The sequence below is a fragment of the Saimiri boliviensis genome, chromosome 8 (genome assembly GCF_048565385.1).
Source record: "Saimiri boliviensis isolate mSaiBol1 chromosome 8, mSaiBol1.pri, whole genome shotgun sequence".
Taxonomy (NCBI): Eukaryota; Metazoa; Chordata; class Mammalia; order Primates; family Cebidae; genus Saimiri; species Saimiri boliviensis.
In genome coordinates this window covers 104,416,661-104,439,791 of record NC_133456.1, presented here as the reverse complement: position 1 = coordinate 104,439,791, position 23,131 = coordinate 104,416,661, and the positions used below count along the sequence as shown (strand labels likewise).

The 23,131-nt window shown below is 37.3% G+C and overlaps 1 protein-coding gene across 2 annotated transcripts in view; it reads right to left on the bottom strand.

Annotated features, from left to right (window-relative positions):
• Positions 1–437: 437 nt before the first annotated feature.
• The window catches only part of ST8SIA6 (ST8 alpha-N-acetyl-neuraminide alpha-2,8-sialyltransferase 6), a 137,798-nt gene continuing 115,104 nt past the window's right edge, over positions 438–23,131 (bottom strand). For both annotated transcript variants that reach the window (XM_039478854.2, XM_039478855.2), the window contains 4 exons: positions 16,001–16,145; positions 11,035–11,147; positions 6,317–6,409; positions 438–2,873 (listed from right to left, as the gene is read on the bottom strand). In XM_039478854.2, coding sequence (XP_039334788.1) covers positions 2,405–2,873; positions 6,317–6,409; positions 11,035–11,147; positions 16,001–16,145 — 820 coding nt within the window. In that variant the 3' untranslated portion in view covers positions 438–2,404. The remainder of the gene's footprint in view (positions 2,874–6,316; positions 6,410–11,034; positions 11,148–16,000; positions 16,146–23,131) is intronic.

Here is a 23,131-nt window from a genome sequence, read left to right as displayed (position 1 = left end):
CCTGGGCTCCAGTGATCCTTCCTCCATAGCCTCCCTCCGTAGCTTGGACCACAGGTCCATGCCACTGTGCTCAGCTAATTTTTTTTTTTTTTTTTTTTTTTTGTAGAGCAGAGTTCTATGTTGCACAGGCTGGTCTCAAACTACTGGCCTGATGTGACCCACACTGACCTCCCAAAGTGCTGGAATTATAGGTGTGAACCACTGCGTCTGGCCTACAGTGCTACTCTTGTCTAGTACCAGAACTCAGACTTTCCATTCTCAATGCCCTTGGATGTACTCGAGCTTTAAGAGCAGAAGATCACATTAGATCTATCTAATAACATTTAAGCAATGTTGATTACACACAGATTTCTTGGGAGTGTCACAGTCAGAACTGGTGGTGGTGAATCTACAAATCTACCAGATGGAGTAGATTTGTAGATTCACCACCACCAGTTTATAGTTTTTGTTTTGCTCTTGCAATAATTCACCCTTACAGGACAAAACCAGCTGTGACTTTTGTTTTAGTTTACATAGCTGATATGCTGTATTGTCAACATTCATGTTCTATAGCATTTTAGAAAGTTCTAAGTAATGTTCTGTTTTAGAACAAAAGAACATTATTGCCACCTCACAGCGGGATATATGGAAGGCTATGCTGTACCAGGAAGAAAATGATAGGATTGAATGAGGCACTGTGTCTCACTCATTTTAGTTCTCTGCAACACAGTGACTATTCTAGAGAGGGTAGGAGCACTTCAAATAATGACCAACAACCCCAATGTGTTGTGAAATCACAATAGGTCTATTTGAGAAAAATATACAAAGAATGTGCATGTTATATGTCACAATGAATATGAATGCACGTTATATGTGTCACATATATCTACATATGACAGAATTTGGATATAGACAATATACCACGTCAACTATGTAAATTATAAAACATGATCACAGTTCTTGTTGCTCTGTAAGGGTGAATTCCTGTAAGTTTTTCACAGATGTTGAACCAGAAACTTCCGATGTATTCATGTGGAAAGGTTACAATTTACTCCACACACAAAAAAAACCCACAATATTTTTTTTCTCCTAAAGTGTTAGTGAAACATGGGTATTATTCTGCTCTTTGGTCTTACACCATCTGGAATATTTCAGGAATCCATATAAGTGATACTAGAGAATCTGTTTTGATATTCTACAGAAAAATTTTTAAGTTAAGATAGGATATTACATGGGAAAAAAATCTTAAGCTCTAGATGTCCTAACTATAATTTTTATTAAAATAGCATATAAAGTCCCCACATTGTATATTTAATTATTTCAGTATATTGTGTTACTTTTACTCATCACCTATATATTTCATCAATGGTTTGAGACATCCACAGGGGGTCTTCCCATATCTGCAGATCAGGGGAGACTATTGAACACTGAAATAGATTCCACTGAAATAGATTTAATTATCCCTGCTTCTGTTCCTTGTAGCTCTTTATTCATAGCTTTTGTCATTATAATGCTTACCATACCCTATCATAATTAATGATATGCACATCTATTTTCTCCTACAAGAGGCAATAATCCTTCTCGCAGGCCCTACTCTCTCACAGAGCCTGGTGCAGGGCCTGGTATGAAGTAGCTACTCAATGATTTTAAAACAAAATTGAATGGGTGACCCCATAGACAAGACAACAGGTAAGAAAGACTGGGTATTGTAACTGTTCATGTCCTTGGAGTACATCCTGTAAGCGAGGAGGAAAAGGTCTAAGAATGAGGCAGGAAGTTAAAATAAAATCATGAAGTGATAAAAAGATGGAGATACAGGAGGAAAATAAATGGCTTAAATACAACCATTGTATCATCACAGCTACTATTAAAAGTCAATTTAATCAGAAGCAGGACTACTGCCATAGTCAAAGAAGAATTTCATTCCTGAATGATCAAGAATGTCTTAAGTACATAATTTTCTTGTATGCACTCTTTAAAACAATGGGAAAGATATTGGCAGAGACCTGCCACAGAAAGAAACCCAATGGATACTGATAATGCAACTACTCTCTTTAGAAAAGACCTCCGAGACAGCATGCTTTTACTCTCCGTCTGGTGAAGGTGGAGGTGGCTGGTACAAACAGTAACAAAGAAATATTCTTTGAGACCCTACCTAACACGAAAGGCCATGCCACCAATTTTATAAATTATCACGTTTTATTTATATGAGTCAGATATCATGGTGACCATTTTACAAAGAGAAAAAATGAAGATCAGAAGGATTGAATGACTTGACATGGTAGCAAAATGAGCGGGGGCAGCTTTGGTCAAACTAAATTTTGGGTCTCATCTTAGAATAGTAGCCACCTCCTTTGGTGCTTGGAGACATTGTTACTCACCTACTGCATTATATTAAAATTATTCCCATTTTAAGATACTTTGTTTAGGCAACTTCACATTTGCTAAATTGCAGTTTGAGGATTCCTTTCACATGAAGTTGGAGGATCTGGCTGTACTCTTTGGGCATCTGATGGAAACCACGTTTAGGTGGCATGTTGTCGTAATAGTGATGGCTGACAGGTGTGTCTTCTACAGTTTTAGAGAAGGGCCAGAATCCATACAGCTTCACGTTTTCACACAGTTCCACTGCAACACTTGTGATCATCAAGCCGGTGGACAGGCGGTACGCGGTCACGCCTTTAGTTCTCCAGAAAAGGGCCAGATGTTTCAGGTACTTGGGATGGAAAAACAAAACCTTTTGTCTTGCTTTAGACTCTTCGAGTGTGTGGTACACTTTAAAAGAGGTACCCGTGTTGGCCCTGAAGGAAAACGCTGGCAGAAGAAGAAATGCATCTCCATATGTTGCAATGTCCTCCAGAAATAGGGCTTTCTTTTCCTTTAAGTTCCCATATCTGCCAAATTAAAAACAAATTACAGTATTCCCAAGAATAATAATCAAAGTAGCAGTTTTGATAACATGAAGCTGAATTTACCATTGGTCAAAAAACTGAACCATTTATATACTGTATATAAAACAGAGTGTGGACTCAGATAAAACTCATTCAAGTAAGCATTATGTCAGTATCAACGGTGTATCTTCTACTATCTTTCTTGGAATCCTTCCAATTTCTGCTTTCTTACTGGGCTGCACCCATAGTGAACAGACATTTCTTGTATTATTTTCTATTTCTTTCAGTAATTTGTCCTAAAGTTGCTTTTTGTTATTGAAACACCTTCCAAATGTATAACAATAAAATATTTCTTCAGGCCAGGTAGAGTGGCTCATGCTTGTAATCCTAGCACTTGGGGAAATCAAGGTGGGTGGATCACAAGGTCAGGACATTAAGACCAGCCTGGCCAACATGGTGAAATCCCATCTCTACCAAAAATACAAAAATTAGCTGGGTGTTGTGGCACATGTCTGTAATCCCAGCTACTCCAGAGGCTAAGGTATGAGAATCACTTGAACCCAGGAGGCAGAGGTTGCAGTGAGCCAAGATTGTGCCACTGCACTCCAGCCGGGGTGATAGAGCGAGACTTCATCTTAAAAAAACAAAAATAAAAAACATTTTTTCAAGCATACCATGCATATCAATACATTTTTAAAATTCATTTAGCTGTACACTTATGCTTTGTGCACTTTTTAATTGTACTTTAGTTTCTGCGAAGTGTGCAGATCATGCAGGATTGTTGCATAGGGACATACATGGCAAGGTGGTTTGCCACCTCCATCCCTCTGTCACTCATATCTGGTATTTCTCCCCATGTTATCTCCCCCCAACCTCCCCACCACCCGCTATCGCTCCCCTATTTTCCCCCAACAGGCCCCAGTGTGTGATGTTCCCCTCCCTGTGTCCATGTGTTCTCATTGTTCAACACCCGCCTATGAGTGAGAATATGTGGTGTTTGATTTTCTGTTCTTGTGTCAGTTTGCTGAGAATGATGGTTTCCAGGTTCATCCATGTCCCTACAAAGGACATAAACTCATAGTTTTTTATGGCTGTGTAGTATTCCATGGTGTATATGTGCCACATTTTCCTTGTCCAGTGTATCATCGATGGGCTTTTGGGTTGGTTCCAGGTCTTTGCTATTGTAAACAGTGCCACAACGAACATAGGTGTGCATGTGTCTTTATAATAGAATGATTTATAATTCTCTGGATATATATGCAGTAATGGGATTGTGGGGTCAAATGGAATTTCTATTTCTAGATTCTTGAGGAATTGCCACACTATCTTCCACAATAGCTGAACTTACACTCACACCAACAGTGTAAAAGTGTTCCTATTTCTCCACATCCTCTCCAGCATCTGCTGTCTCCAGATTTTTTAATGATCGCCATTCTAACTGGCATGAGGTGGTATCCCAAAGTGGTTTTGATTTGCATTTCTCTAATGACCAGTGATGATGAGCATTTTTTCATGTTTTTTGGCCTCATATATGTCTTCTTTTTGAAAAGTGTCTTTTCATATCCTTTGCCCACTTTTGAATGGGTTTGTTTCTTGTAAATCTGTTTTAGTTCTTTGTAGATTCTGGATATTAGTCCTTTGTCAGCTGGGTAGATTGCAAAGATTTTTTACCATTCTGTTGGTTGCCAGTTCACTCTAATGATTGTTTCGTTTGCTGTGCAGAAGCGCTGGAGTTTAATTAGATCCCATTTGTCTATTTTGGCTTTTGTTGCCAGTGCATTTGGTGTTTTAGTCATGAAGTCCTTGCCTATGCCTATGTCCTGAATGGTATCGCCTAGGTTTTCTTCTAGGGTTTTTACGGTATTAGCTCATATGTTTAAGTCTTTAATCCATCCAGAGTTAATTTTAGTGTAAGGTGTCAGGAAAGGGTCCAGTTTCTGCACATATTTCATTATATGTTTCCTTTAGAAAACTTAAAATAGGCCAGGCACAAAGGCTCATGCCTGTCAGCACTTTGGGAGACTGAGGCGGGAAGATCACTTGAGGCCAGGAGTTCGAGACCAATCTGGGTAACACAGTGAGACCCTGCCCCCCATCTCTATTAAAAATGAAAAGAATTAGCTGGGCACAGTGGTGCATGCCTGTAGTCCCAGCTACTTGGCAGGCTGAGGTGAGAGGAAACTGTGAGCCCAGGAGTTTGAGGCTACAGTGGCCTGTGATTGCATTGCTGCACTCTAAACTCAGTGACAAAGTGAGGCAAAGAAAGAGAGAAAAAGAAAGAGAAAGAAAGAGAAACAAAGAAGGAGAAAGGACGGAAGGAAGGGAGGGAGGGAGGGAGAGAGGAGGGAGGGAAAACTTACAATATCTAAATGCAAATATAGATATACATATATATCATTTAAAAAATTTTCCTCCATGCATTGTAGTATCTATATGTATGATTTAAGTAACTTGGTATCCTAGTAAGCATAATTGTGAGTGTTTAGAAAATATGCTTTGAAAGGCAGGTTCAATATTTTATTTTCTTTCAAGAGATGCTATAACTATTAGTAGAAACATACTCTATTACTGATGTTTATCAGTCACTTTTGATGAAAACAATGGAGTAAAAACTATGTATAAGAGTTTTCATTAGCCAACACTTTTATGGTAGTTACGTTGCAGAAATGAAAGATGGTAATTATTTTTTGGTGATAAACTCTCCAACATGATAACTGTATTCTGCCAGGTTGTCTTAGAGCTCACTCTCTGGAGTTTCTAAATAGAGTAAGTTTTATCAAGAAAGTGCTACCAAGATAGAAAATAAAGCTAACACTAAAAGAAAATGAAGAAGGCCGGGTGCGGTGGCTCACGCCTGTAATCCCAGAGCTTTGGGAGGCAGAGGCGAGCGGATCATCTAAGATCAGAAGTTCGAGACCAGCCTGGCCAACATGGTGAAACCCCGTCTCTACTAAAAATACAAAATTATCTGGGCATGGTGGCTCATGCCTGTAATCCCAGCTGCCTGGGAGGCTGAGGCAGGACAATCGCTTGAACGCAGGAGGAAAAGGTTGTGGTGAGCTGAGATCTTGGCTAACACAGTGAAAAACCATCTCTACTAAAAATCTTGTTGCACTCCAGCCTGGGCAACAAAAGCAAAACTCCCTCTCAAAAAAAAAAAAAAAAAAGGAAAAAAGTGGCTTCATTATTGTTAAAAGGGATGAAATAAATACGTTCTCATTTGATTAGCTTATGACATTGGAAATACCCACTGAGTCATAACTCTTATGAACAACAACCTTGACAGAATGCAACATTTGCAAATGAATTCTTATATATTTTTCCAAAAAGTCATTCCACCTGTATTGCCAAGTCAGCCTCAGCAACAAGATTAGCGCTTAAGCTGAGAATCATGTTGAACAATGAAAAAATGTTCTTGACCAGTTACGTAACTTGCTGGTACTTACTTCAGAGTTATGATACTGGGATTTATAGTCACAAGATTTGTTTTACTGCCAACATCTTTACTAACATCTCCTGTGATTGGGGGAAGGTTACACCTGAAATTTTAAAAGAAAATTATTTTCAAAATAGAACTTGTTAAAAAAAGATTGTATACACACATACGCACACATACATGTACATATAATAATTGTCCTTATATTGGATAAATCATTGCTATTAAGAGAGCCTCAGAATCCATTTGGTTTCTATTTTAAATGATTTAATGTAGTAATTATTCAGCTCTTGGTTGACATTTCAATGTTGTATAAAATATACACTTTTTTTTTTTTGAGATGGAGTCTTGCTCTGTTGCCCAAGCTGGAGTGCAGTGGCACTATCTCAGCTCACTGCAACCTCCACCTCCCAAGTTCCAGTGATTCTCCTGCCTCAGCCCCCTGAATAGCTGAGACTATAGGCATGCACCCAGCTGATTTCTGTATTTTTAGTAGTGATAGGGTATCACCATGTTGGCCAGGCTTGTCTCAATCTCCTGACCACAAGTGATTCGCCTGCTTCGGCCTCCCAAAGTGCTAGGATTGCAGGCATGAGCCACCGTGCCTGGCTAAACTACACAAATTTCATAAATGCTTTCAATATGGACAATAACTTTTATAACTATCAAAACCAGAAATGACAATTACACCTTGTCTAAGTTTAGAAGAGTTCCCAATCCTTTTATTAAAATAGTTATTTATATTATTTACATTAATTACGTTCTCATAGTGGTATGATCACTCATTTGCATGTTCTTAAAAAATTGATGCACTGTTGCTAAAGTTATACAGTCTACCAGGAGCAAAGACTACATTAAAAAAATCAAAACTTCCCGATTCCCATGTGGATAGTTTTGCCACCAAATTATGGTGTTAATAAATAAAATCCTAATGTTCTTATAGTGATGTTTTTCATACTGATGTTCTCATCTTCCTTTGAGTACTAATTTGCTGTTAAATTGGAAAACAAAATAAGAATTCTAATTTTGAGTAATTATATTCTTGTCATAAAAAAGGAAAAATTGGTTATGACTTTCTAAATCTCACTTACTGAAGTTCAAGTAGTAAGGCTAAAAACATAAGAAGGGAGCATCCTGGAGTGCTTCCTGAAAAAGGCTATTCAAAGCTGATGTGATCTGTAACATGACTGAGGATGAAATACGCCATTCCATGTCCTATAAAACATATGAGGCCAGAAGTGGTGGCTCATGCCTGTAATCCCAGCACTTTGGGAGGCCAACGTGGGTGGATCACCAGGTCAGGAGGTCAAGACCATCCTGGCTAACACAGTGAAAAACCGTCTCTACTGAAAACACAAAAAATTAGCCGGGTGTGTGGTGGCACATGCCTGTAGTCCCAGCTACTCGAGAGGCTGAAACAAGAGAATCCCTTGAACCTGGGAGGCAGAGGTTACAGTGAGCCGAGACCACACCATTGCACTCTAGCCTGAACGATAGAGAAGACTCCCTCTCAAAAAAGAAGAATGAATTAATTAAACATGAACTTCTTCCCTCATTGATATAAAAGCGATGTCAGAAAATGAAACAAATATGGCACCTTGGCAAGATAAATATTAACCAAATATTAATAATAAATATTAAATGATAAAGATTAATCATAGATACTAGGCCACAAAAGTGACCTTGCTAGTGGGCCTCCTATTAAAAAATGCCCTTTCTAGAACAGTCTCATATTCTTTTGAAGAATCAAATGTGATTTCTAGTAGAATATGATAGGAGACTCCAAAGGGAAGGATGTTTTATAAGAAGATACAGTAAGTTTTTGCTTAAACTTAAAAAATCTCAGTAGATAGTTAATTTATGAGTCTAAAATAAATGCCTGTGTTTCTAGATCTATTTTTGCTGATGGCAGGTATTTTCCTGAATATAGAGTACACACACACACACACACACACAGACACACACAAACACACATAAAGAGTAGTATAGGTCATGGTATGTATTATACATATATACACATTAAATTTAAATTGTATAACAGTATATGTTATTTTATTATACTGTTATATAATTTTATCATATATATGTATATATGTAATATATGTATACATATTAAACATATATAACATATAACACTGATATATAATTATATATGTATATGTGTAATTATATACATATAATATGTATGCATATTATATACACATATTATGTCATATACAATATGCATAATACTATATATTATATATACATATTAGGTAACATATACTATGCATACATATACATATATAATAACATGCTGTATTATACAGGATATATACATATACTATTATTTACATATAATACTGTATTAGTTTATATGTAAACATATGTATTATAGGTAAATACTATTATTTACCTATAATACTATAATTACATATAATGCTATATTATATAGTATATATACAAATATACGTATATATGCATATATATTATAGCATATATATATTATATATTACATAGTACATAGGAATAATATTATATAGTATATATACAGATATACGTATATATGCATATATATTATAGCATATATATATTATATATTATATAGTACATATGTATAGTATTATATAGTACATATGTAATAATACACCATATAATAGTACATGTACATATGTAATATGTATACATATTATATTACATGCATATACATACATATATACATATATACACATATTATATATATTATATATAAGGTATACATAACACATGTATATATACTATACATATTATGCAATATATAATATGCATACATATTATACACATATAATTACATATAATACTGTATTATATAATATACCATATAGCATATAGTATATATTATATAATTATAAATATATAAATATAAATATTATAATTATGTATAATTATATAGATTTATATTTATATATAATATATATGATATATAATTATATATCATTATATAGTATATAATATCTACTATATATTTTATATAATTATATATATAACTATATAATTATATATTATCAATATTATATATAAATATATGATATATAGTAGATATATACTATATGATGTATAGTACATATATTGTATATAATACAGTATTATACATTTATTATACATATGTATATGTATATATGATATATGAATGCTACTGGATTTTATATATTACAGTAGACTACAGTATATATATGTGGTTATATATATTACTACTACTGTAATATATATAGTATGTACTGGTATAGTCACATATACCAAGAGTATATATAGTCATTACCTATTTTCGTTCCTCACACACTTAATTCATAGCTCCAAATCTTTTGAAATGAAAAATAAAAGTTTGTTTTATAAACTATTACCATGCAGCACCAAAGTAAATACAGGCTTAAAAAATGAAATAGATTTTAATAACACCAACACATCTAGCCCTCATTTTGCCTTTCAGTTTGAATGGCTAGCTTTACAGAAAATTCTATATTCAAGAAAACATCCATCATCAGCAAATGTGTAATCTACGTATGCAGACAGTTGTGCTGTATCTGCTGAGTTTCTTTTCTTCTGGGTTTTAAACCAAAACTTCTTCTATTGCCTATACTTGCTATAAAGTATAATGAATGTTTAGGCCTGATCCTCATCACAGATGTTTTTGGAATTTTAAGCCTATAAAAAGTCTACTGAAAGAAGAATTATCTTCCTTATGGCTTTTTCACACTGAGTACTTGAACAAAATGGCTAAACCATTCAGATATTGACCATTTTAATACTAATCACGAAGAAGACATTCAATGATTGTTGCACTGTCAGGTCTATTGTTGCTTCATCATCACTTCAACGCAAAATTTAAAAATGAGATTAAAATTAGAAAACAGGGTTTCTAAGCTGTTTGTTAGAAACCCTGTTTCTTTTTCAATTGCTTAAAAGGGCAGCACTAAATCAAGAAAGATCAAAGGGTCCCTTCTGATGTATGAAATCAGTGCTCCTTAAACAGGAAGAACCAGACTTCCACTTTCTCTTTAAAAAGGTGCATTTCAATTGAAACCCATCCTCAGATGGATGAATTACCTTTCCATCAGACTGAGAAAGTAGAGATGCTTTGGTGTGGCTTATTAATACATGGCATGCATAAAATCCATTTTGTTTCTATTTTTGCATGCTGGCTGATATGGAGATAGAAAACATTTTAAAAGACCAGAACTAAGAAGCTGTACAAATTTGTTTTTTAAATTGCAAGCCAGAGAACGAAATATTGATACAGTTTGCATGGCTATAAAATGTCTTGATCAGCATTTCCCCAAGTATTGTCTGAGAACAAAACATCTTTGAAATATTCTGTTAAACAAAAACAAAAACAAACAAATGAAAAAAGATCTTCAAGGTCAGGTAAGCCTGGGTTATATCGCCCTCCAGAGTCCTCCCAAAGTAGCCATGGTACCCATTAACAGACTGAATGCTCTGAAAAGTCCTGCAATACAAAACCCTCTTTCACCACCACTCTTTTCACCCACTGTTTCCTAAACACATCTCACAATAGCACATTTTGATTCTTCAGATATTGACATTCTCAGGAACTCATGAGCCATATAACACTTCAGGAAAACCTTCCTGGATAATTAGTAGACTTTTGTAATGAGCTCAAAGGTCAAAATACACAAAGGATATGGTTACACTATCCCTCTGAAACACCCAACTGATCTTTTGTTTCGAAGAAATCAATTTGACAGGTCTTACCTAAAAACGAAGTCAGATTTATCTATTTCAGCTCCACAGAGAGACTTATTCAGAATTCCCCCATTTCCGACCACTGCACACTGATTATAAGGGTAGTCCACAAAAGGCTGGGACTGGTAGGAGAAAGTAGAAAACTACCATGAAATACCATTAATTTTAGAACCATAGACATCAGCTTAATTCTAGTAACTTAACTTTTTATACATGCTAAGGAGAAGAATAAAAACAATGGACCAGGTGCGGTCGCTTACGCCTATAATCTCAGCACATTGGAAGACCGAGGAGAGTGGATCACCTGAGGTCAGGAGTTTGAGACCAGCCTGGCCAACATAGTAAAACCCTGTCTCTACTAAAAATACAAAAATTAGCCGGGCGTAGTGGCAGGCACCTGTAATCCCAGCTACTTGGGAGGCTGAGGCAGGAGAATCGCTTGAACCCAAGAGGCAGAGGTTGCAGTGAGCTGAGATCACACCATTGTGCTCCAGCCTGGGTGACAGTGGGAGACTCCATCAAAAAAACCCAAAAACCAAAAAACAGACAAACAAGGAAAAGCAGCAGCACAGTTTGTTAATCAACTTATTATGACTTAATATAAAACACCAGCCCAGTGCAGTGGCTCCCATCTGTAATCCCAGCACTTTGGGAGGCCAAAGTGGGTGGATCACAGGTCAGGAGTTAAAGGCCAGCCTGGCCAATATGGTAAAACCTCTTCTCCACTAAAAATACAAAAATTAGCTAGGCATGGTGGCGGGTGCCTGTATTTCCAGCTGCTGGGGAGGCTAAGGCAGGAGAATCACTTGAACTTGGGAGGCAGAGATTGCAGTGAGCCGAGATCGCACCACTGCACTACAGCCTGAGTGACAGAGGAAGACTCCATCTCAAAAAAAAAAAATGTGTGTGTGTGTGTGTGTGTGTGTGTGTGTGTGTGTGTGTGTAGTGTGTATATATGTAAAATAAAATAAAAAATCATATGAACCTAAGTTTCATTCCTCTTGAGAGAAACAGACATCATATACAACATAACGTAATAATACAAAAGGCAGTATCATGTATTTTACATGGCATAATTAAGGAAAAAAATTAGAATGGCAAAATCCCATATTCTGCCTTTCTGATAAACAAGGACGTTTTCAGCAAGAAAGAGAAAATAAAGAAATTAGGAAGCAGCATTAAATCTATTCTGAGGCATAAAATTAATAGGTGATTTAGCAAAAATTTCCTGTGCTTCTTAAATAGTTAGACCTTCAGGCTCAGTAATGGCATTAGATTTATGTCTGCCGTCTCTGCGAATGGCCAGCCAGTGTGCTTCAGGGAGGCCTACCAACTGTACTGACATATTTCAAATTAATTTCCAAGACCTCAATCTTTTTTATTCCTTTTAGGACACAACCTGCTTACCCCAGAAGGTTTCCTATTTTCCCCCAAGTTCTCCACGGCCTGAAATCTAACTTTTCCATTCAGTGGTGCACTTTCACCTTCCTGGTCACTTTCCGTGAAGTAATCATGTGACCTTGGGCCCACAGCCAGGGTCCCAGCTCATGCTTCTCTGTGATGAGGTCCTGATACACCGACTTTGTCTTTAGGATTAAGGTGTAAGTCCTCAAGAGCAGAGAGGCTGTTTATTAGTTTTAATTTCCCCTCATTTTCCCCTCCTGATCTTGCACAGTGCCACGTGTACAGCTTTCAATACTCATCTCATGAGCTTTCAACAAGCTCTCCCACCTTCTCACTAGGTGGCTTTGAGGATAAATCTTATTTCTTTTGCAAAACCAGTATCAGGGTCATTCTTTTACTGCACGTGTACAGAATGAACCTGGCCCTGGTCTGTAACCACTGCAGGGGTCACTAGTAAATATTCAAGAATTTTGTGAGCTGGTATTTAACCATTGGTAACTAAAAATTTTCCAGGATAGGGATATTGACGCCACTGAAGTTGCCAAAGTTTACAAAAGCAAGGCACATCACCCTTGCCAAAGGCTATTTACCAGCCCCACTGGCATTAGCCCAGGGCTCATGTGGTTCTGAGCAGCCCAGAGTGACAGAAGATGCCCCAGAACCACCGTGGCTGCTGTCTGCCCTGATGCTGGCTCTGGGAGCTGCCCAACTAGCATAGAAACTCAGTTTCAGTACATCTCTCTTTGTAGTTTTGTCTTTGAAATGTAAAAGTCCTATTGCACTTTTTATGCAAGAGACACTATTTCAAGTACGTACTTTATTAGCACATTTAACCTACACAGCAACCTTTTGAGTATCTTACAGATGGGAACAGGCAGGCATGAGTCCAAGTAACAGCTAGAGAGCAGCAGGACTGGAAATAGGAACCCAGTTTGCTCCAGAGCACATGCTTTAAACCACTACACATTATAGTTTCTCACAATTCTGTGGATTAAAATAACTGAATAACGTGTCCTATTTCTTGTTATATCTGCAATGCCTAGCAGAGTGACTGGCTCTAAACAGAGCAGTTCTCAGATACCTCAGGCTATTTCATGTCACTCAACTTCTAGGTCAAGATGTCTTCAGCCAGTATCTACTAAACGGTGCCACCATAAATTCTGAATTTTATAGATAGGGTAGGATGCAAAAATGCAAATAGGCTCTTTATGGTATAAAATAGAAAAGATTACTGAAGGAAACATATCTCACATTATGCACTCACAATAATGAATGTTTTTCTCTGGTTTCTCGGTCAACTGAGAGGAAAACATCTATATGCTTTAGTATCTCATGTTCAGGAAGAATTTAAATAAATTACAAACCTCAATGTTTCCTTAAATAAACCTCCTAAGAAAATGCAAATTTGCACACTCCACTGCCTGCTCATTGCTCCCTCGGGCTGAAAATCGACTTTTGTTTTTTTTCTCTGCAAGTAACTTAGCAAAGTTTGTGGAGGAAGTGGCTCCACATCACTTCCTGAAAACATTTAATGCAGTCTTCCTGTGTGCTTAGCAGTTCGTCGCGAAGAGTTGCATGCAGAAGGGCAGCGTAAAGCAAGGTGGGAAAGAGGACCTCCCCACCACAAGCCCCATCCATGAAAGGAGAAGCCTAGAGAAACACACGCACAAAAGGGACCTGGCTCTGCAACTGGTGCCGTACTGACTGCAAAATTTCCTCTCCCCAGTTAAAAAAAAAAAAAAATCAGTGTACATTTGGAAAGCGGATGCAATTACCAGTTGCATACATATTTATCAAATCTTTATTAAGTTAATCCTTTCAAAGCACCAAATGAGAGGTAAAGTAGTTGCTGCTCCTCTGTTCTGGTCAGTCAAAAACAAGGTAAACATGGGCAAAACCCACATGGATGAATGAGTGAAAGAGTTGCTCACTGTCAAGCTTTCCAAGGCTTCCCCTGATAGGAAAGATAAACTGTGGGGATTCACTCAGCGTGGTGGCAAAAATATGAAGGTAAAAATATTAGAGAAAGTTATAGAATATAGTCTCAAACCCTTTTGGAAGGCCTAAGGATCTTTTATATAGTTCTTGGCTGAAGGCAGCCAGAGTCTCTTTGCAGGAGCCAGAGAGATGAGGGCGCAAATACAAAGGAATGTGAGTAGTTTACCTAACTAACTTTTTTACTCATGTGGTCTTAACACTAGACTTTGAACCAGATAATCCTCTGGAGAGGTCAGTGGGGGAGGTTTACCAGGGATATTACCCACTCATGGTGTTTGCTTTGGGCACGAACTCTTTCTTTTAATCTTTTCACTCTAGTGGTATTGACCCAAGTCTTTGTCAATTAAACTTTACTGAATACATGCAAGTCTCACTGGCTGGAGGGGGCCAGTGGTCACAACTGTTTACAGCACTCTTCAGGGTGCCTGTAAGTCACCGGTACACACTCAAACTGTCAAAGCATAATATCTGTGTGTGAGTGTACTTTATTCATCCGTCGTTGAGTCAGGGTCTGCAGGACAGACCCCCGCAGGTGGTGACCCCAACAATAAATACTCTTGCCTTATCTTTTCAATCACTGCTCATTTCAGTGCATCGTGAGAATGCTTTGAGTTAGAATTTTTGTCCCCTTTTCCTTCCAGAAAATTTACAGTATTTTTCCTCTATCATTTTCTATTTATTTCTTACTCATGCTCAGCAAGTTATTCTTCCTCTGAATCCTAATATATAAGAAAAACTGGAACAACTTACATAAGCAACAAAAAACTAGCTGAAAGAAGTCAAGGCTCCAACAAAAGAAAACTATAAGAGTCTCATATCCCACAGCTGGTACACTGCATATAGACAGTGATCCCATTTTGACCATCTTGATGTGGCCTAATTGCTTTTTAATCAAATCATAGAAAGATGCTGGAGAATGTATGTTTATAAGCAATGAGATGTTTATGTTCTTCAGAGCCAAAATTTCCCCAAGTCAAGTTTCTCCTCACTGTGTCAAGCAGTTTTAGAACATATCATGACTCATTTTTCTAATTTTACAAATAGGTAGTGAGTGCATACATGTACTGGGAAATGTCCTAGGGGTTTGGGATACATCACTAGACACAGCAGAAAAAAATCTCTATCTTATGGTGGGCATGTTTATTGACTATAAATTCTTACATGTTTACTTCCCAAAGATGAGCCACATAAACGCGCTGTTCCTTGTGAAGGAATTGATTTAGTCACTATAACTGACAATTGGAAGAATCTTATTTGAGGTGAAAAATGGCCATCTTCACAAGCCTCAGTAACTACTCAGCAGAAAGCCCAAGTGTCTCATCTCATTTGAAGAGGAGTCTGGAAGACTCAGAACTAGAAGAGCTTATCATTTAAGACATAAATATTCCTTCCCCGCAGAGCCACACTGCATTCCAAAGGGCCTGTTTAAAAAATGGCCCACTATCCAAATTTTATACGACGTAACGGTGTGGTATGTTAATTAATTCCATCATAATTTTAAGTTATAGCTTAAAGTAAGGGAAAATTCACCTCGAATGGTAACACAAATAACCCACCACAAATCTTTACTCACCACTGGAAACATATGAAAAATGTTCTCTTTAATTGGGATTTCTTTTTTGCTTTCCACCTCGTAACTCATGTTAGTCCCAACTGGAGTGTTATTCTGAGAAACAACAAAGTTTTGAACAGCATCACAGCAGGAAGCAAGTTTTGCTCTGCAAAGGATAAGAATAAAAAGGAAGCAATGGTATAAGATTAAGAAACCAAAAATAGAGATCACAATGGAGGATGCAAAGGAGGATTTTGCCATACTGACTTTCAAAAAGAAGATAATTATTCACAAAGATGACTTTCTTTTTTTTTTTCCTCCAGGCTCTATATTCCTTGAGGATTGAGACTGACTCTCTTTCTTTTTGTCTTTTGCTTTTATCTTATTTTAACTTCTTTTTAAAATTTTTCTTATTTTACTTTAGGTTCTGGGGTACATGTGCAGATCATGCAGGTTTGTTACATGGGTTTACATATGCCATGGTCATTTGCTGCACTTATTAACCCATCATCTAGGTTTTAAGCCCTGCATGCCTTAGATGTTTATCCTAATGCTCTCCTTCCCCTTGCCTCCACCCACTAACAGGCCCCAGTGTGTGATGTTCCCCTCCCTGTGTCCGTGTGTTCTCATTGTTCAACTCCCACTTATGAGTGAGAACATGTGGTGTTTGGTTTTCTGTTTCTGTGTTGGTTTGCTGAGGATGATGGCTTCCAGCTTCATCCATGTCCCTGCAAAGGACATGATCTCATTCTTTTTATGGCTGTGTATTATTCCACGGTATATATGTTCCACATTTTCTTTATGCAATCTATCATTGATGGGCATTTGGGCTGGTTCTATGTCTTTCATATTGTAAATAGTGCTGCAGTAAACATATATGTACATGTGTCTTTATAGTAGAATGATTTATATTTCTTTGCGTATATACCCAGTAATGGGATTGCTGGGTCAAATGATATTTCTGGTTCTAGATCCTTGAAGAATTACCCACACTGTCTTCCACAATGGTTGAACTAATTTACATTCCCACCAATAGTGTAAAAGCTCTCCTATTTTTTTACAGCCTCACCAGCATCTGTGATTACAAGTGTGTACCACCCACACCCAACTAATTATTTTTAGTAGAGACAGGGTTTCACCATGTTGGCCAGGCTGGTCTTGAACTCCTGACCTCAAGTGATCCACCCACCTCAGCCTCCCAATGTGCTATTTCTTGATTTTTTAACAATTACCATTCTGACTGGTGTGAGATTGTATTTCACTGTGGTTTTGATTTGCATTTCTCTAATAATCAGTGATAATGAGCTTTTAAATTACGTTTGTTTTCTGCATAAATGTCTTCTTTTAAGAAGTGTCTGTTCATATATCCTTTGTCCACTTTTTGATGGTGTTGTTTCTTTTTTTTTTTCTTGTAAATTTGTTTAAGCTCCTTGTAGATTCTGGATATCAAACGTTTGTCAAATGGGTAGATTGCAAAAATCTCATTCTGTAGGTTGCCCGTTTGCTCTGTGCTAGTTTCTTTTGCTATGCAGAAGCTCTCTAGTTTAAAATCAGTGGGTAAAAATTACAAGCATTTCTATACATCAACAATAGACAATCAGAGAGCCAAATAACGAATGAACTCCCATTTACAATTGCCGCAAAGGGAATAAAATACCTAGAAATACAGCTTACAAGGAATCTGGAGGACTTCTTCAAAGAGAACTACAAACCACTGCTCAAGGAAATAAGAGGGGACCTGAACAAATAGAAAAACATTCTATCCTCATGGAAAGAATCAACATCGTAAAAACGGCCATACTGCCCAAAATAATTTATAGATTCAATGTTATTCCCATCAAACTGCCATTGACATTCTTCACAGAATTAGAAAAAATTACTTTAAATTTCATATGGAAATGGAACCAAAAAAGAGCCCATATAGCCAAGATAATCCTAAGCAAAAATAACAAAGCTGGAGGCATCATGCTGCCTGACTTCAAACTGTACTTCAAGGATACAGTAATCAAAACGGCATGGTACTGGTAGCAAAACAAACATATAGATTAATGGAACAGGACAGAGACCTCAGAAATAACACCATACATGCACAACCATCTGATGGTCAACAACCCTGACAAAAACAAGCAATGGGGAAAGGATTCCCTATTTAATAAATGGTGCTGGGAAAACTGGCTAGCTGTATGCAGAAAACTGAAACTGGACCCCTTCCTCATACCTTATACAAAAATTAACTCCAGGTGGATTAAAGACTTAAATGTAAAATCAAAACCATAAAAGCCCTAGAAGAAAATCTAGGCAATACCACTCAGGACACAGGTACAGGCAAAGACTTCATGACAAAAACATTAAAAGCAACTGCAGCAACTGCAACAAAAGTCATTTTTTTTTTTTTTTTTTTTTTTTTTTTTTTTTTTTGTGACAGAATCTTACTCTGTCTCCAAGGCTGGAGTGCAGCGTCACAATCTCAGCTGACTGCAAACTCTGCTTCCTGGGTTCAAGCAATTCTCCTGCCTCAGCCTCCCGAGTAGCTAGGACTATAGGCACCTGTTACGATGCCTGGCTAATTTTTGCATTTTTGGTAAAGACAGAGGTGCCACCATGTTGGCCAGGCTGGTCTTGAACTCCTGGCTTCATGTGCTCTGCGCCCTCAGCCTCCCAAAGTGTTGAGATTACAGGCGTGAGCCACCGCACCTGATAGTTTTTTTTTTTTTTTTTTTTTTTTGAGACGGAGTTTAGCTCTTGTTAACCAGGCAGGAGTGCAATGGCACGATCTCGGCTCACTGCAACCTCCGCCTCCTGGGTTCAAGCAATTCTCCTGCCTCAGCCTCCTCTGATAGTTTTTTAAAAATCTCACTAGACTTCTAACTGGCTCTGGATCGGAGCTTGGTGACTTGGCAAGATAAATGGCAAAGCAGTTAAACATACTTATACTCAGATAAGGACCTTCTCACCAATGAAAAATGCTCATGAAGATAACATTTTTAAAAATACAAACTTTCTTCTGATGATACTGTTATAATACTAAAGTCAAAAAATGAGCGGATACATTATAATGATTTTATAATAATTATAAAATAAAGAAACTAAGTTAGTAACAGTATGACCATCACTAAAAAAATATGTAATCATTTATTATGAGACAACTCCAGTGGAAAAAAGAATTATCTAATACAATGAATTTTTAAGTGAGGTGAATTTAAAGTTGCCATTCCATATAGAAAGCCCAGAGAAGCATAAATAATTACCAAGCTATATTTCAAAATTATTACCATGGAGTGAAACATTATTATTAGAATGCAGAACTAGGAAGTGCTTTCAAGGATCAACCTCTGGCAGGTGTAGATGTAGAACCACTTAGAATTCATATTTCATGTCTTTAATTCTCCAATGATGTAGATTCCTTAAAGTCTCTTGATAATTATTCCAGGGTTTAATCAAACTTAAAGTGAAAGAGATTTCTGCATTTGCACAATGAAACTACGTCTTAATGTAAATCTATTCTCCTTGTTAGGTTTTCATAGATTCTCCCTATAAAAATATTTCTCATACTTGAAAATGGAAATCAAGCAAAGCTTTAGCCTTTTTCAATCTTGAAGGGTTTATGGAAATTTCTCTTCTCTCAGGTTTTCCTCATACGACCGGTTTTTCATTATTTCCGTCATTTTGTTTCTCTTTAAATCTCTACTTATTTCTCCATATTACTTAAAAATCTGTATCCAAGCCGGATCGAATCATAAGAAAAGAGACAGTGAATATTCACCAAGAAATGTTGATTATAGTGAGTCATTAGAAATAGTCTTTCTTCGGGCCACACTTCTGTTATTGGTTTGGTAATGAAAAGTAAACTTCCATACATGTTTTTACTGAATTTTGCCCTTTTGAAAAAATACAATTCTCTAATTTGTCAAGGTCATTTTAAACTTACTCTTCTGAATTCCAATAATTCTCAAGGCATGAAAAGTAAAGGTGATATTTGCACCTCAAACTTAACGTTTCCAACAATACTTCTTATCAGTTAACTTAAGTTTAAATATTCATTAAAATAGTATATCCTTCTTAATTGGATTCTGTCACTCACTTATTATTTCTTTTTGTATTTTACAACCTACCATTTAGAAAAGATAGTTCACAGAGATTTACAAAAGAAAGAAAATGAAAATGAAATGGTATGTAGTCAAAAACAGGACACTAAGTAGTTTTTAATTATACATTTAATTTGATAAAAACTTGAGTGACATATTGCAAATTCAGAAATTCTTAAGTGTATATAATTTCTAATGGTTCTTTTATCTAGCATTTTGAGAAAAGACAACACAATAAATTCTCATTTACCTTTGGCAGGTAATTTCTCTAAGGATATTCAGGGCCTACAAGAATATTGTATCAGCAGAAACACTAAATCAGATCTCCCCTTATGCTTTTTCAAAATATTAAGAGTTTTTGCTGACTTTTTCTTTTTTTTTTTTTGAGATAGAGTCTCCCTGCGTCGCCCAGGCTGGAGTGCAGTGGTGGTTCAAGCGATTCTCCTACCTCAGTCTCTCAAGTAGCTGGGACTACAGCCATGCACCACCATGCCTGGCTCATGCTTTGTATTTTTAGTAGAAATGTAGTTTCAGCATGTTGGCCAGGCTCGTCTCAAGCTCCTGACCTCAAGTGATTTGCCCACTTTAGCCTCCAGAAGTGCTGGGATTATAGGCCTGAGTCACTGTACTAGGCCTTTTTCTGAAATTATGTATTTTAGATATCGTATAAAATTTCCAAACCTATAGGAAAGTTAAAATAACTGCACAATCAGCGCTTGAATAACCAGCAGCTAGATTTCACGATTAATTTTTCACTATATTTGCCTTATTGTGTATTATCCACTAATCCAATTTCACTGTTATAGTTGTTGCAATTCAAAGTAAACTGTGGATCTGAGTACATGTCACCTCTAAACACTTTCTATCTCCAGACCCTCCACCAAGCCCCATAGGACACTTTTGTGATGATTTTTCACCATAGATTACTTTTGCCTGTTCTAGTATATGAACATAATTAATTACGTCACATGTATGCTTTTTTTTTTATTGAGACGGAGTCTCACTCTGTCACCTAGGCTGGAGTGCAGTGGTGCAATCTCAGCTCACTACAACCTCCACCTCCCAGGTTCAAGTGATTCTCCTGTCTCAGACTCCTGAATAGCTGGGACTACAGGTACCCGCCAACACACCCCACTAATTTTTGTATTTTTAGTAGAGATGAGGTTTCACCATGTTGGCCAGGCTGGTTTTGAACTCTTGATCTTAGGTGATCCATCTGCCTTGGCCTTTCAAAGTGCTGGGATTACAGGTGTGAGCTGTCATGCCTGGCTTACATGTATCCTTTTATGTAAGACTTTTTTCACTCAGCCTAAATGTTTTCTGAGATTCGTATATGTTGCCATGTGACATGGTTTGGGTCTCTGGCCCCACCCAAACTTCATGTCGAATTGTAATCCTGTGTTGGAGAAGGGACCTGGTGAGAGGTAATTGGATCACGGGGGTGGATTTCCCCCTTGCTATTCTCATGATAGTGATTGACTTCTCACGAGATCCGGTTGTTTAAAGGTGTGTAGTGCCTCCCCCTCCTCTGTCTTCCTCCTGCTCTGGCCATGTAAGATACGCTTGCTTCCACTTTGCCTTCCACCATGATTAGCAGCAATCCGTTCTTAATTGCTGGAGTAGTATTTCATGGTATAGATATGTACCAGAGTTGGTTTAGCCATCCCTCTTGCAACTTTTGAAGATCTCACTATCAAAAATCCACATTCAACTCCCAAGGCACTCATTATAATCTCCCAGGAAAAATATCAGAATTATAATCTGAGATGTCATTTCTGAAACCTCCCTTTAGTCACAGGCTAAGGGGACTTTTCCAGCTTTTATGTGCAGTGGCGGAGTGATTAAGTGCATGCTCTATGTCACTCTCCAGTTCATCCATGTGGCAGACAGTAAGAGCTAGATTTGGTATAAAGCTGAGCTGCTTACAACAAATAAAACAAAAAGGAATTTTTATCTCTATTACCCTATTTCCCGTCACCCCTGAAATCAGAGTCAGTTCTGATCTTGGGTGACTCTAAAGCCAACTAGACATGTTCACAATAATGGGTATGACCACTGCTCCCTTGTTGGGTAAAAAGAAGAAGATACATTATGAAATGGAAGACACTGTGGGTATTCATCAGAAATCCTGCCATTTCCATGACACCTCAGTTGTCTATAATGCAAGGTTTCAAACACCTCCACAGCAGTAAATATCCCCAACAGATTAGTAGGCACAAGCTTTAACAATCACAGATGTCAAAACACTGTGCACTTTGGCCATTACCCCCACCCGATTTCCACAGCAAGCAAGGAGGCTTAAAGATGAGAAAATTGGCGTTGAGAGAGGGTGAGTTATACCACCAAAGCATGCAGGTTATAAAGGACTCAAACTTTGTCTTTTGACATTCACTTCTCTGCATTTTACACTAGAGTATGTTTTAATTGGGGGAAATGCCATTATCTCAGCCTTTTCCCCGAGGATACTTTCCAAAACAGTACCACCATAGCATACGTACTTGTTCCCAAAGTAATGCTGGTAAGATCTTGCTGAAAACCTACCTAGAGTCCATTCAAAGGCTATCATACAATTTAAATATAACTCTTCAAAGCCTATGTAACTGAGACATTTGAGGCTCTCCTTTTACATGGAAGATGTATAAGCTGCCCTATGGGACTAGGATTATCAGGTGACCCAAACAAAGTGCCCCGAAATAAGGTGAAAAGAAGCCCCTGACTTGATGAGAATCTAACTCTTGCTGCATTCCACCTTCAGCAATTTCCTGCAGGCTACCCAGGTTCAAAAGAGAATACACTGCCTTCCATACCCCCAGGAAAGAATTGGAACTTTCTGTACTGCACTGAGTTCTAGAATTCAGGAGAGTTCATATACTTTGAAAAATGTTTAACTTTCAAGGAGTAGGTTGGCTCTGGGAGAATCTGACTTAATGCTTTTCACCTGGGTCTGTAAAGATGGAATTGAGGATATACAAAATCATCTTTGCATCATAGGTCAAATCATCTTTGCATTACAAATCCCTTTTGAGAAAGGGATCTTTACTAAAATTGTAAAAATTTATTTTTGTTT